General features: G+C 38.1%; 1 protein-coding gene across 1 annotated transcript in view; it reads right to left on the reverse strand.

Moving 5' to 3' along the window:
- Positions 1-7,859: 7,859 nt before the first annotated feature.
- Positions 7,860-11,820, reverse strand: part of LOC126499141 (zinc finger protein 431-like) — an 11,942-nt gene continuing 7,981 nt past the window's right edge. Inside the window, exons 2-4 of the mRNA XM_050138216.1 lie at positions 10,474-10,600; positions 10,211-10,271; positions 7,860-9,474 (exon numbers count right to left, since the gene is read on the reverse strand). Coding sequence (XP_049994173.1) covers positions 8,502-9,474; positions 10,211-10,271; positions 10,474-10,600 — 1,161 coding nt within the window. The 3' untranslated portion in view covers positions 7,860-8,501. The remainder of the gene's footprint in view (positions 9,475-10,210; positions 10,272-10,473; positions 10,601-11,820) is intronic.

Consider the following 11,820-nt stretch of genomic DNA (forward strand, 5'->3'; position numbering starts at 1 on the left):
GCCAGAACCTCCTGGAAAGATTAGTGCTGCAAACACTAAGAGACCCTGGAAGCAAGCCCAGAATATTATGCCCAGCAAAGCTTTCAATTACCATCAATGGAGAAAACAAGATATTCAATGACAGAACCAGATCTAAACAATATGTATCCACAAATCCAGCTCTGGGGCTGGAGAGATGGCTCAGAGGTTAAGAGCATTGCCTGCTCTTCCAAAGGTCCTGAGTTCAATTCCCAGCAACCACATGGTGGCTCATGACCATCTGTAATGCCCTCTTCTGGCCTGCAGGCATACACACAGACAGAATATTGTATACATAATAAATAAATATTTAAAAAAGAAAAAAAAATCCAGCTCTGCAGAAAGTACTACAAGGAAAACTCCAAACAAAGGAAGCTAACTGCACCATCAAAAATACAGGCAACAGACATCTTCACACCAGCAAACCTCAAAGTAGAGAAACACACAAACACTACCACTGAAAAATAACAGAAATTAGCCATCACTGGTCATTAATATCTCTTAATATCTCTTAACATCTCTTAATATCAATGGACTCAATTCACCTATAAAAAGGCACAGACTATGAAAATGTATATAAAACAGGATGCATGTTTCTGCTGTAAACAAGAAACACACCACAACCTCAAAGATAGACAGACATTACCTCAGAGTAAAGAGTTGGGAGAAGATTTTCAAATCAAATGAACCTAAGAAACAAGTAGGTGTAACTGCCCTAATCTGTATCAAAATAGACTTCAACCTAGTCTCAATCAGATAAGATGAAGAAGGGCACTTTATACTCATAACAGGAACAAGCCATCAATATGAAGTCTCGGTCTTAAACATCTATGCACCAAATTCAAGAGCAACCACATATGTAAAAGAAACATTACTATAACTTAAATGGCATATCAAACCCCACATGCTAATAGTAGGAGATTTCAATACCCCATTCTCCACAATGATTAGGTCAACCAGAAAGAAACTTAACAGAGAAAAAAGAGAACTAGCATGTCATGACAATACCCTGTGGGCCTACAGACAGGGTCTAAATTCATCTTAATGAACACTGAAGACCTTGACACAAAACTCCTTTTCAAATCAGTTTAACATGAAGTGGTTCAAGAATTAATATTTTTTATGGCACACTGGAACTTAATGCTGATTGTGACCATATAATGGCCCCTTGAGCAGTGTACTGGAAGCCTGTTTTTTGGTATGGAGAAGGGATGGTTTTGGCCCACTTAATCAGATTTTTTTTTCCTTTTTATGCAAATGTGGACTAATGGCCGATTAATGCTGTTGAACAATCATTTACATATTATCTTTTTAAAAATTTATTAGATTTTTTTTTAAAAAAATACCAATCCAAGTTTCTACTCCCTTTCCTTCTCCCATTCCCTCCATAAACATTCCCACCCCACCCCATTTTACTCCTCGTACAGAGTAAGGCATATTGCTTAGTGGAAAGTTCCAAGGCCTTCCCTACTGAATATTGGCTGTGCAAGGTATACATCCCAAGACAATAGGATCCCCCAAATCCAATACATGAAGTAGGGATAAGTCCTGGTGCCACTGCCAGTGGCCCCTCAGCGTGCCCTAGCCATGCAACTCTCAACAACATTCAAGGAGACTAGTCTGGCCTTCTGTTTGTTCTTTCCCAGTTCAGTTGGAATTAGTGAGCTCCCATTAGCTCAGGTAAGGTGTTTTAGAGGGTAAACCATCATATGAGGTCTTGACCTCTTTGCTCATATTCTCAATCCTTCCACTCTTCAACTGAACATTGGGGGCTCAGTCCAGTGCTCTGATGTGGGTCTCTGACTCTACCTCCACCAGTTGCTAGATGAAAGCTCTATGGTGATATTTACATTTTGCCTTAATAATTTCTATCAGGCATGGTTTTCATACTACTTATCTTTCTGGTATTAGAGGCCATACTCCTTTAGCTAAATTTTACTTTATGTGACCTAATGTCTCTTTAATGTTTGGTAAATCCTTATATGTAATCAATTCTATTACCAACAATTCTAATCTTCTGTATTGGTTTAGCAGTGGAAAGCTAATCTACACAGGAGCTATCATTTAAGAGCTCCGCCAAATAAAATAGAGATGGATCATAAAACTAATTGTTCAATTTTACTAGTGCAGAAATTCTGGAAGAGACTAGAGAGACCTGGCTTCTCTAACTTTAAAAAATATTCATTCCGGGGGCTGGAGAGATGGCTCAGAGGTTAAGAGCACTGACCGCTCTTCTGGAGGTCCTGAGTTCAATTCCCAGCAACCCACATGGTGGCTCACAACCATCTGTAATGAGATCTGGCGCCCTCTTCTGGCCTGCAGGCATACATGGAGGCTGAACACTGTGTACATAATAAATAAATCTTAAAAAAAAAATTCATTCCATAGTTACAATACAAGCACTACAGGCACCAGCATTGCACAGTAAACTCAACAAGAAGGGCTTTTCTAAACACGATCCCTCTCCCAGTGCTCTCCGTGGATGCAGACCACAGGGTTAAATTATTCAGACTGCTGTTTTAGTGCAGGGAATTACAAGGCTCACACAGAAACCATGGAGAACCGAGCAGAAACATGCCGAACTCAGCAAGTGCCCACTAGCTCCCACCCACACAAAAGAGGACTCAACACATAGGTTCCTGTATTTCAGCCAGCTGCTCCACCCAGGCTGGGGACAGTGTCTTGTCACTCACCATGGCCTGCCACTTTTCCTTCTCCGAGGACAGCTGCCCATATCTCATCAAAGCCTGGCTGCAGAGCTCAGCCATGCTCTCTGCACATGGAGCCCACAGTGCAGCAGAATATGCCCCAACTTCGGAATTGCAGGGGAGAGCACCCGAGCCTGGAAACCGGAAGAACCCTCCCGTCTGAGTGGCAGGACGGGCGAAGGCTCTGATTGGCTATTGTTGCCTGAGTGACAAACATAGTCACTGCACAAGGGTTGTCAAGTGGAGCTTCTTTTGTAAACACAGCCTTATCCCAGAGTTGCTGGAGATTTGTTCCAAATTCTCAACAGGTCTCTTATTAATGCAAACCAGTGGTTTGTGTTTTAAAAAGAATTATAAAAATTCAGAAGGTAGCTAATCAAGCAATGCTGCACTTAACAAACACATCATAACTCGTGATTATAATAAAAACAAATCTACAGTGGCATTCTCCGTAAAGTGTTGGGTTTTCAGGACCTGAAGCAAACCCATCACAAAGGCCATGGTTGCAAGACATTACAAGCTCTTCCAAGCATATTCCTGGTTTCAAAGGAGATCTAGTTCTCTGTCTATATATCAGGGTCTCAGAGAAACATCACATGGCCTAGGTAGGTGGCTGTGTTTTGAGAAGCCTAGGTGCTCAATTATCATCTAGAATTAATTCAATTTTCATTTGACATTCAGGTGTAAAATCCATTTGGAGATGTTTGTGGAGGCTGTGTATCGCGTCTCTCCAACTGGGTAGAACCCCCATGCTAATCTGTACTGTATAAGAGCAAAACTGCTGATATAAAGGAGTTACTAACCCTTAGAAGATATTAAACGAATCGAGATAGGATTCACCTGAGGGAGGGCTACCTCTAAAACATCCCAAAGGCTAGTAGTATGCCAAGCAGGCCTGAATATGATCAGGATGCTTGCATGTAAATTATTCATATTTTGTATATACTGTCAATGGGCACTTTTCCATGGTAAAGAGAGGATAGAGAGACCCTCTGAGTAAAGATCTTCCTATAGTAAGCTGGAGAATCCTAGTTTTAAAAGGGATTTCTTAGCTGTGTTGTACTGGATGCTGTACATACCAATGTACTGATTTTTTGGTAATCATTTGCTGGGTCTTAGTATGCCTACATACTCCCATAGAAATCCAAAAGGGTAGTTAGAGCAGCAATGCTCTGTATTGCATGTGTTTGCCTCTGAAAAAGCGCGCTATTTGGTACCTTTTCCTCAGAGATGCTGAAGACCGCACCCAAAGGATATTTAAACTGCCCCCCAGAAAACAAACTGGTAACCACCCCTTCTTTTTCCCCCATCTCCATCTCATCTCTGAGGGCCTGGAGGGTCACTGGGGAGCACGGGCAGCCGTTAATCCTGGACATTTTCTAACTTCGTTTGATTTGGTCTGATCCAGATTATACCTCAGAAACGTTTATAAACTTCTCATCACAGCCCGAAGATGCCAAAACTGTTTGGGGAGCAGGAAGAACAGAGATAACAAAGAATCGCAGACACAGGATAGACACAGGTGGGCAACTCTGAATACTGAATGCTGAGTTGTTCTTTTGTGTTTGAGTTCACTCACTTTCCATACACTTCTATACCCCAATACAAATGGAATAGGAAGTCAAGACTTCTGTAACAAGACTCATATGTTGACCAGAACAGTTCTTTGCCCCAATACTTGAGAAACCAAGTCATTATTTCTTGACAACGGCATTCTATTGTTTAGAGAGTAAACCACACTAGCCCACATATCCCGAAATTACCACTCCCTTGGTCAAATCTCCTATTTCAAAGAAGCAGCAGAAATATGCTAGAATTATAAGACCCTTGGTTAACGTGGTCGACTTTTATGGTATATCTTCATGCCCAAAACCCCAAGTAACAACACCCTAGTTCAGGGTGAGTGGTGACAGTTGCCAACAACTTGGAATAAGCTCAAACTCTCTGATCTTCAGACAAGGTGGAATTGGCAAATATTTTTGGGCTTCCCCAACATAGGAGGATAAGACTGCTGAGGGGAGAGGACCCTTCTTGCACCTCTAATCAAACATTTGCTAGGACCGACTCTCCTGAAGTTCTGCATTTTCTAAGAATTCGGTTCACACTGGCCAACTGACTTGCAATTGGTATCTACACAGGCAAATCTATACATGTAAATTAATTTTAATTTTTTTAAAAGAACCCATACTGATAGAAAACAGTTTTCATAAGATGGAATCACATATGTATTTTTATTTTCATCATTTACATACATGGTTTCCTACAGGCCAATAAAATGCATCAGATCTCCAGAACATGGAAACACAGGCAGTTCTGAGCCATTAGATGTGGGTTCAATCAGCCAATCATGGCTACCCAAGCAGTACTATTGAGTCCCAAAATATGTCATTACAATGCAGAAGATAAAGATCCCTATTATTCTTCTGTCTCCTATCACTTGAAGGTGATGAACACTCCACTGGATGACTGTGAAAGGATTCAACGACTCACTCTCTGTCTGTGAATGGAGCCTGCGTATGTCTTCTTGTCATTTTAACACAGTATTCTTAATGTAAGGACAACAAACGTTTTTGTTGAAACCTAAGAGTGTTTATTAAGATTACATTAGAAAATGTTCCATAATTTGAGATATGCTTTCTCTTTTCAGAAGTTTTTAGAGACAGGCCATCACTGCTTAGCCAAGACTAATCTAAACCTCACTATATGTAATAAGCAGGTCTCACATTCAGGGAGATTGTCCTCCCAGTGTCTAACAAGTCCACGGATTGCAGGCATGTGCAAAATTATTTATTTATTGTCTACAAGTCAGAGAATATGGGGTAAAACAATATGTAAAATATAAAAATCAGTGTTTTCATTAATGGTGGTTATTTCTGAAATTCTATAATAATTTGAATTGGCAACTCATTTCATATATTTTCAAAAACCGGGCTACTTGTTTTGTTAATCTCATCCATTTAAAATGTGTGAACTGTGTCTGTGCACACATCTGTGCAATTGTGAGTCTGTGTCAATGAGAGGATAACATGGAGGTTTCCATGATCTACTTCCTCCATGGAGATGAATCCAAGGGAGTTGGTTGGATACACTTGACTTATTGGTGCTTATTTGGTTTTCTTTTTTTTTTTTTTGGTTTGTCGAGACAGGGTTTCTCTGTGGTTTTGGAGCCTGTCCTGGACCTAGCTCTTGTAGACGAGGCTGGTCTCGAACTTACAGAGATCCGCCTGCCTCTGCCTCCCAAGTGCTGGGATTAAAGGCATGCGCCACCACCGCCCGGCGCTTATTTGGTTTTCAAGGATACTTATGTAAGTTCTGCTGTGTGATTGTGCCGATACTATAGACCAAGCGCGGACATAATAAAAAAATTTGCTGGAGAAATATAGGTCTCCAAGGGATATACCTTGGGTCATCTGGCTTATCAGTAACTAATTATACTTCCTGAGACAATTCTGTGATATTCACCTTTGTACTGAGAAAGTGTTATAAACAAGTATTCGGTCTGTACAATAAAAATAAACAAAATAAAAAGGTAACATATCACTTTCATTTACAAATGAAAATTCGAAGATTTATTGTATGAGGGAATTTGGCAGGTCCCACAGAGGCTGAGGGACAACGGGAAAATCCAGGATATGCCATGCAGAGAGAGTTTGGGAGTATAAAGAGTTATTTAGGAAACAAAATTGGGGCGGGGGAGGACAGAGGAAGGAAGAGAAACATAAACAGAGTAAGAGACAGAGAGGAGAGAGGGTGACAGAGAGTTAGGAGAAAAGAGAAAGAAAAGAAAAGAAAAGAAAAGAAAAGAAAAGAAAAGAAAAGAAAAGAAAAGAAAAGAAAAGAAAAGAAAAGAAAAGAGAGAGGCCCAGATTTGCCTCTTCAGAAGAAATGCAGGCAGAGACAAAGGTGTCCAAGGTAAGCTTGCCCCCCAGGGAGAAGACAGAGACTGGGAATGGGTGGAGCTTGTCTACTAAAGGGACAGGGTACTGACAAAAAAAAAAATGTGGATTTCTCAAAAAATTAGGAAACAACTTACTTCAAGACCTAGCAATACCATTTTTGAGTATATATCCAAAGGCTGCTTTATACCACAAGCATGTGTGTTCATCGCAGCATTATTTTTGATAGCCAGAACCGAGAAAAATCTAAATGCCTGTCAGCCACAGAATGGAGAAGGAAAGTGAGGTACATTTACAGTTGAGTTCTATTCAGCGGGAAAAAATGATGATATCTTGAAATTTGTGGGTAAATGGATGAATCTAGAAAATGTTATGTTGAGTGAGGTACCCCAGCCCCAGAAAGACAAATATAATATGTACTCACTCATGAGTGGCTTTTAGACATAGAGTAAAGTTAAACCAGCCTGCAATTTACAATGCAAGAGAACACAGACAACAAAGAGGGCCACAAGAGAGACATACATGGATCTAATATACTTGGAAAGTAGAAAATATCAAGATCTCAGGCTGGAGAGATGGCTCAGAGGTTAAGAGTACTGACTAATGTTCCAAAGGTCCTGAGTTCAATTCCCAGCAACCACATGGTAGCTCACTGATGCCCTCTTCTGGCCTGCAGGTGTACGTGCAGGCAAAACTCTGTAACGTAAAATATAATAAAGAAAATTAAAAAAAAAAGATCAAGATCTCCCCAGTAAATAGTGAGCATGCCGATCATGTGACAGGGTAGAAAATGAGAGTACAGAAAGGGAAGAGAGCAGAGAAAAATATATAGACAAAACAATTAAAAACATGAAGTGACAAATGGAAAAGTAATGGATATATAAATTTGAAAATGGAACACTAAATAGGGTATGCAAAGCTACAGCAGCACATCAAGCTATGTTGTGAGATATGGAGTTGACTGCTGAGTATCTTACTTCATTATATATCAACCAAAAAATATCTGGCTTTGAATATGCACACGATATATTTATTATTTCTTTATTAACTTACTGTATTTAGTTACTAGATTCTCTAGTATAAAGTATTTTAACATAAATTAGAACAAAGCATGTTATATCACATGTACAGAAAAGGCAAAAATACACATCCATAAATGCTTACAGCTGAATTAGATAATTAATATAATGGAAGAGCATTTGCAAATCTAAAATGGTTACATCACTTTTTTTAAAAAATTTGTAGGGCTTTCCTTCATATGAGTTTGCAGGTACAAACAAAAAAAACATAAAAATGCTTAGACAGATTGCTGATTTTGATAGAATATTTTTACCACATACAATAACAATAGCAATGTGTAACTTAATAATGAGTGTAGACTGAATATGTTGCCAAATCTTTTATATTTAGATTCCCTTTGATATTGGTTTGGCATGTCCTCAAATAGTACTGTAATAAGAACAGACTTTAATTCACTGATTATACACTAAAAGTATATTCTTATAGAAAAACTACCATGAAATAGGTAAAAATTACTACACTGACAAGATTTATCAAGGTTCTACAGTATATTTTCTCATGACCTCAAAGACTTCTGCTACATACAAATGTTTAACCACATTGATCATAGTCATACGTATTCCTCAAGTTTGTATTCTTTTATGATTCTAAAGATTATTGCAACTTAAAAAGGCATCATTACACTTACTGCATTCAAAGGGTTTCTCTGTAGTATGTGTTCTGTTATGACTTTAAAGATTCCTGTGACGTGTAAAAGCTATACGACATTGATTATATTAATAGGGTTTCTCTGCACTATGTGTTTATTTTGCTCTGGAAGACTATTGTAATATGAAAAGGATTTATAACACTGATTAAATTAATAGGGTTTCTCTGCACTATGTTTTCTTATATGCCTCTGAAGACCACTGTGATACAAAAAGACTTTACCACACTGACTACATTCAAAGGGTTTTTCTCCACAATGTGTTCTGTTATGATTTTTAAGGTAACTGTGATGTGTAAAAGCTTTACCACACTGATTGCATTCATAGGGTTTCTCTCCAGTATGTATTCTTTTATGTTCTTGAAGACCACTGGGACGTGTAAAAGCTTTACCACACTGGCTACATTCATAGGGTTTCTCTCCAGTATGTGTTCTGATATGCACTTGAAGAGTACTGAGATTTGCAAAAGCTTTACCACACTGATTACATTCATATGGTTTCTCTCCAGTATGTGTTCTTTTATGTTGTTGAAGACTACTGCATTGTGTAAAAGCTTTATCACATTGATTACATTCATAGAGTTTCTCTCCAGTATGTGTTTTGTTATGAATTTGAAGATAACTGTTACATGTAAAAGCTTTACCACACTGATTGCATTCATACGGTTTCTCTCCAGTATGTGTTCTTTCATGGTTTTGAAGATAACTGTTATATGTAAAAGCTTTACCACACAGATTGCATACATAGGGTTTCTCTCCAGTGTGTTTTCTTTTATGTCCTTTAAGACTACTGGGTTGTGTAAAAGCTTTACCACACTGATTACATTCATAGGGTTTCTCTCCAGTATGTATTTTTTTATGTTGTCGAAGACTACTGTGATGTGCAAAAGCTTTACTACACTGATTACATTCATAGGGTTTTTCTCTAGTATGTGTTCTGTTATGACTTTGAAGAATAGTGTGACGTTTAAAAGCTTTACCACACTGATTACATTTATAGGGTCTCTCCCCAGTATGCGTCCTTTTATGTATTTGTAGTCGAGTCACACATGCAATGGCTTCATCATGTTGAATACGTTCACACGGTTTCTCTTCTATAAAACTTCTTTCATATCTTTCAAAGTGACTGTTATAGAAAGAGTTTAACTCATTAATATATTCAGAAGGTGTCTTTGCACATATAAGAGCATTAAAACATTCATTACACTTTAAATCCTTATATCTGTAGGAATTTATTTTAGCATTTAGTCTATCTTATTATGTACAGAATGTTCCTCAGGCCTGTACACCTCCATGCCACATGAGGGCATCAGATCCCAATAGCAATGGTTGTGGGCCACCATGTGATTGCTGTGAGTTGAACTCAGGACATCAGTGCTCTTAGCTCCTAAGACATGGTCTAAGTTTGAAGAGAAATCAGAACGTAAGCTTTTATCATGTCTTGTAATCTCATGTTTTCCCTTTATTGAAGGTTGCTGAGCATCTTTGAAGATGCCTTTGATGGAAAGAGCTTTTATTACATGGTTTACTTTTGGAACATCTTATTTTTGTATGAGATTTTTCACAAATGTAAAGAGAACTGGCAAAACTCAGAGAATCAAAAAAACTTATATACAAGAGTGCGAGTCATACTACATTTACAAAGTGACTCATGACACACAGAGGTGGCTACAACACCTAGTCCTCACCTCGCAAACAGTACTTTCCTAACGGACATTGAGGTGTATGGCTTTTTGAGAATTTAATAACCATCAATACACTTTAAGCTTGTTTCTTTATATTGCTGCATTTTTTTTTATAATCCAGGGCACATTTAGCTTTTCTCAGACACACACTTAAGTAATCTTGCTTACTAAAGTTACCTTCCAAATCCTCTAGACCTTTGAGAATGCTCTTCAATATTTTGATCTTCCCAAGTGCATCCTAAAAATAATACCAGAAAATATGTGATATGTGATTGGAAATTGTGCAAAATTTAAGTTTTTATCTTCAATGAACCTTAGCACCATGAATGATTTATTGACCATACTCTTTCTCTTTCTCAATCCACATTACAGAAAACCCTCAATAACCAGGAAACACTTGTCCCCTTACGTTAAAATGTGAGTAAATTTCACCATCTTACCAATAGCGGTGAGGTTCATGAAGGTCTCCAGCATCACATCCTTGTAGAGATTCTTCTGGGAAGGGTTCAGCAAAGCCCACTCTTCCGGGGTGAAGTTCACATGCACATCATCATAGGTCACTGCATTCTAATATATCCCATACATGTGAAAAACAAAAGCGGTGATACCATCAACATTGTAAATGCATACAGTATGATCTTCTATTTCTGGTGCTTCTCGTATTTATTTCATGAGAGGGACTTTATTAAACCATCACCACATCACTAGAGAATGAAACTGAACAGGAAATTCACCCCTGTCATTTCTTCAACCTTTAAATAAGATTCATCGTGCCAAGGAAATGCAGTCCTCAGTAAACATCAGAGAAACTGTTAGACCTATTACTAAATACAAAATATAATAGGCTATAACAGGTATTGACTCACACCTTTAATACCAGCGCAAAGAAGGCAGAAACAGGTCTATCTTTCTTTCTATGTGTTAGATTGATATTTTGAAGGCAGACAAAGTCGAAATATGTATTTTTGTCAAACACAGATGCCTGTAACGGAATCTAGCGAAATCGTATACTAAGAATCCATGACCTGTAACATTGCATCTTTTTTGTATACTGGACCAATAAAACCTCAAAAGTTCACCCAAATGTTGAGTGTATATTGTAATGGCCCATGCCATGCTTGGAACAAGTTGCAGCAGATTCAGAATGAAGTTGTTTCCTTGGACAAAGGATCTCTTTCTCTATTCGTACCATATATTGAAGGCGTTGAGGATGCCTTTCTAGGCATCCTATTCTGAGGATGAGCCTTCTCTTTAATGGTGCTAAACACCTTGAAATGTCCTTTTTCTCTTTCATCATACAACTGTCTTCTGTAATAACCAAGTGCTGATTGTCTCTACAAAACAGAAGTGTAAGTCTGTTATAGTTATAGGTTGTATAATAAACAATTTGATTTTTGATGGACATAGGTGAAGCCTTGTAAAGTTTTTTTGAGCCTCTAAGTTTATGACCTATATGTTAAGAACCAGTACACTAAAATGATATAAATGTATAAATACATAAATTTGTTCTTAATAAAAAGAAGATAACATTCTATTTTGTGTGAGCGTTTTGTTTTATTTATTTTTTTAATCAAGTTATAAATTTTTCTCTGTTTTCCCCTTCTCAAACTCCCATGGTCCCCAAGCTACCAACTTTTGCAGGAGATCTTTTCTTTTCTAATTGTTATGTTGATAAGATCCATGTGTGTCTCTCTTAGGCTCCTTGTTGTTGTCTAGGTTTTCTGGGATTGTAGGTTGTTTTCCTAATTGATTTTTATTGAGCTCTATGGTTTTCTCTGTTCCACTTC

The sequence above is a fragment of the Alexandromys fortis genome, unplaced genomic scaffold, assembly GCF_014885135.2.
Source record: "Alexandromys fortis isolate MF-2015 unplaced genomic scaffold, M_Fortis_MF-2015_v1.1 scaffold_9, whole genome shotgun sequence".
NCBI classification, from domain to species: domain Eukaryota; kingdom Metazoa; phylum Chordata; class Mammalia; order Rodentia; family Cricetidae; genus Alexandromys; species Alexandromys fortis.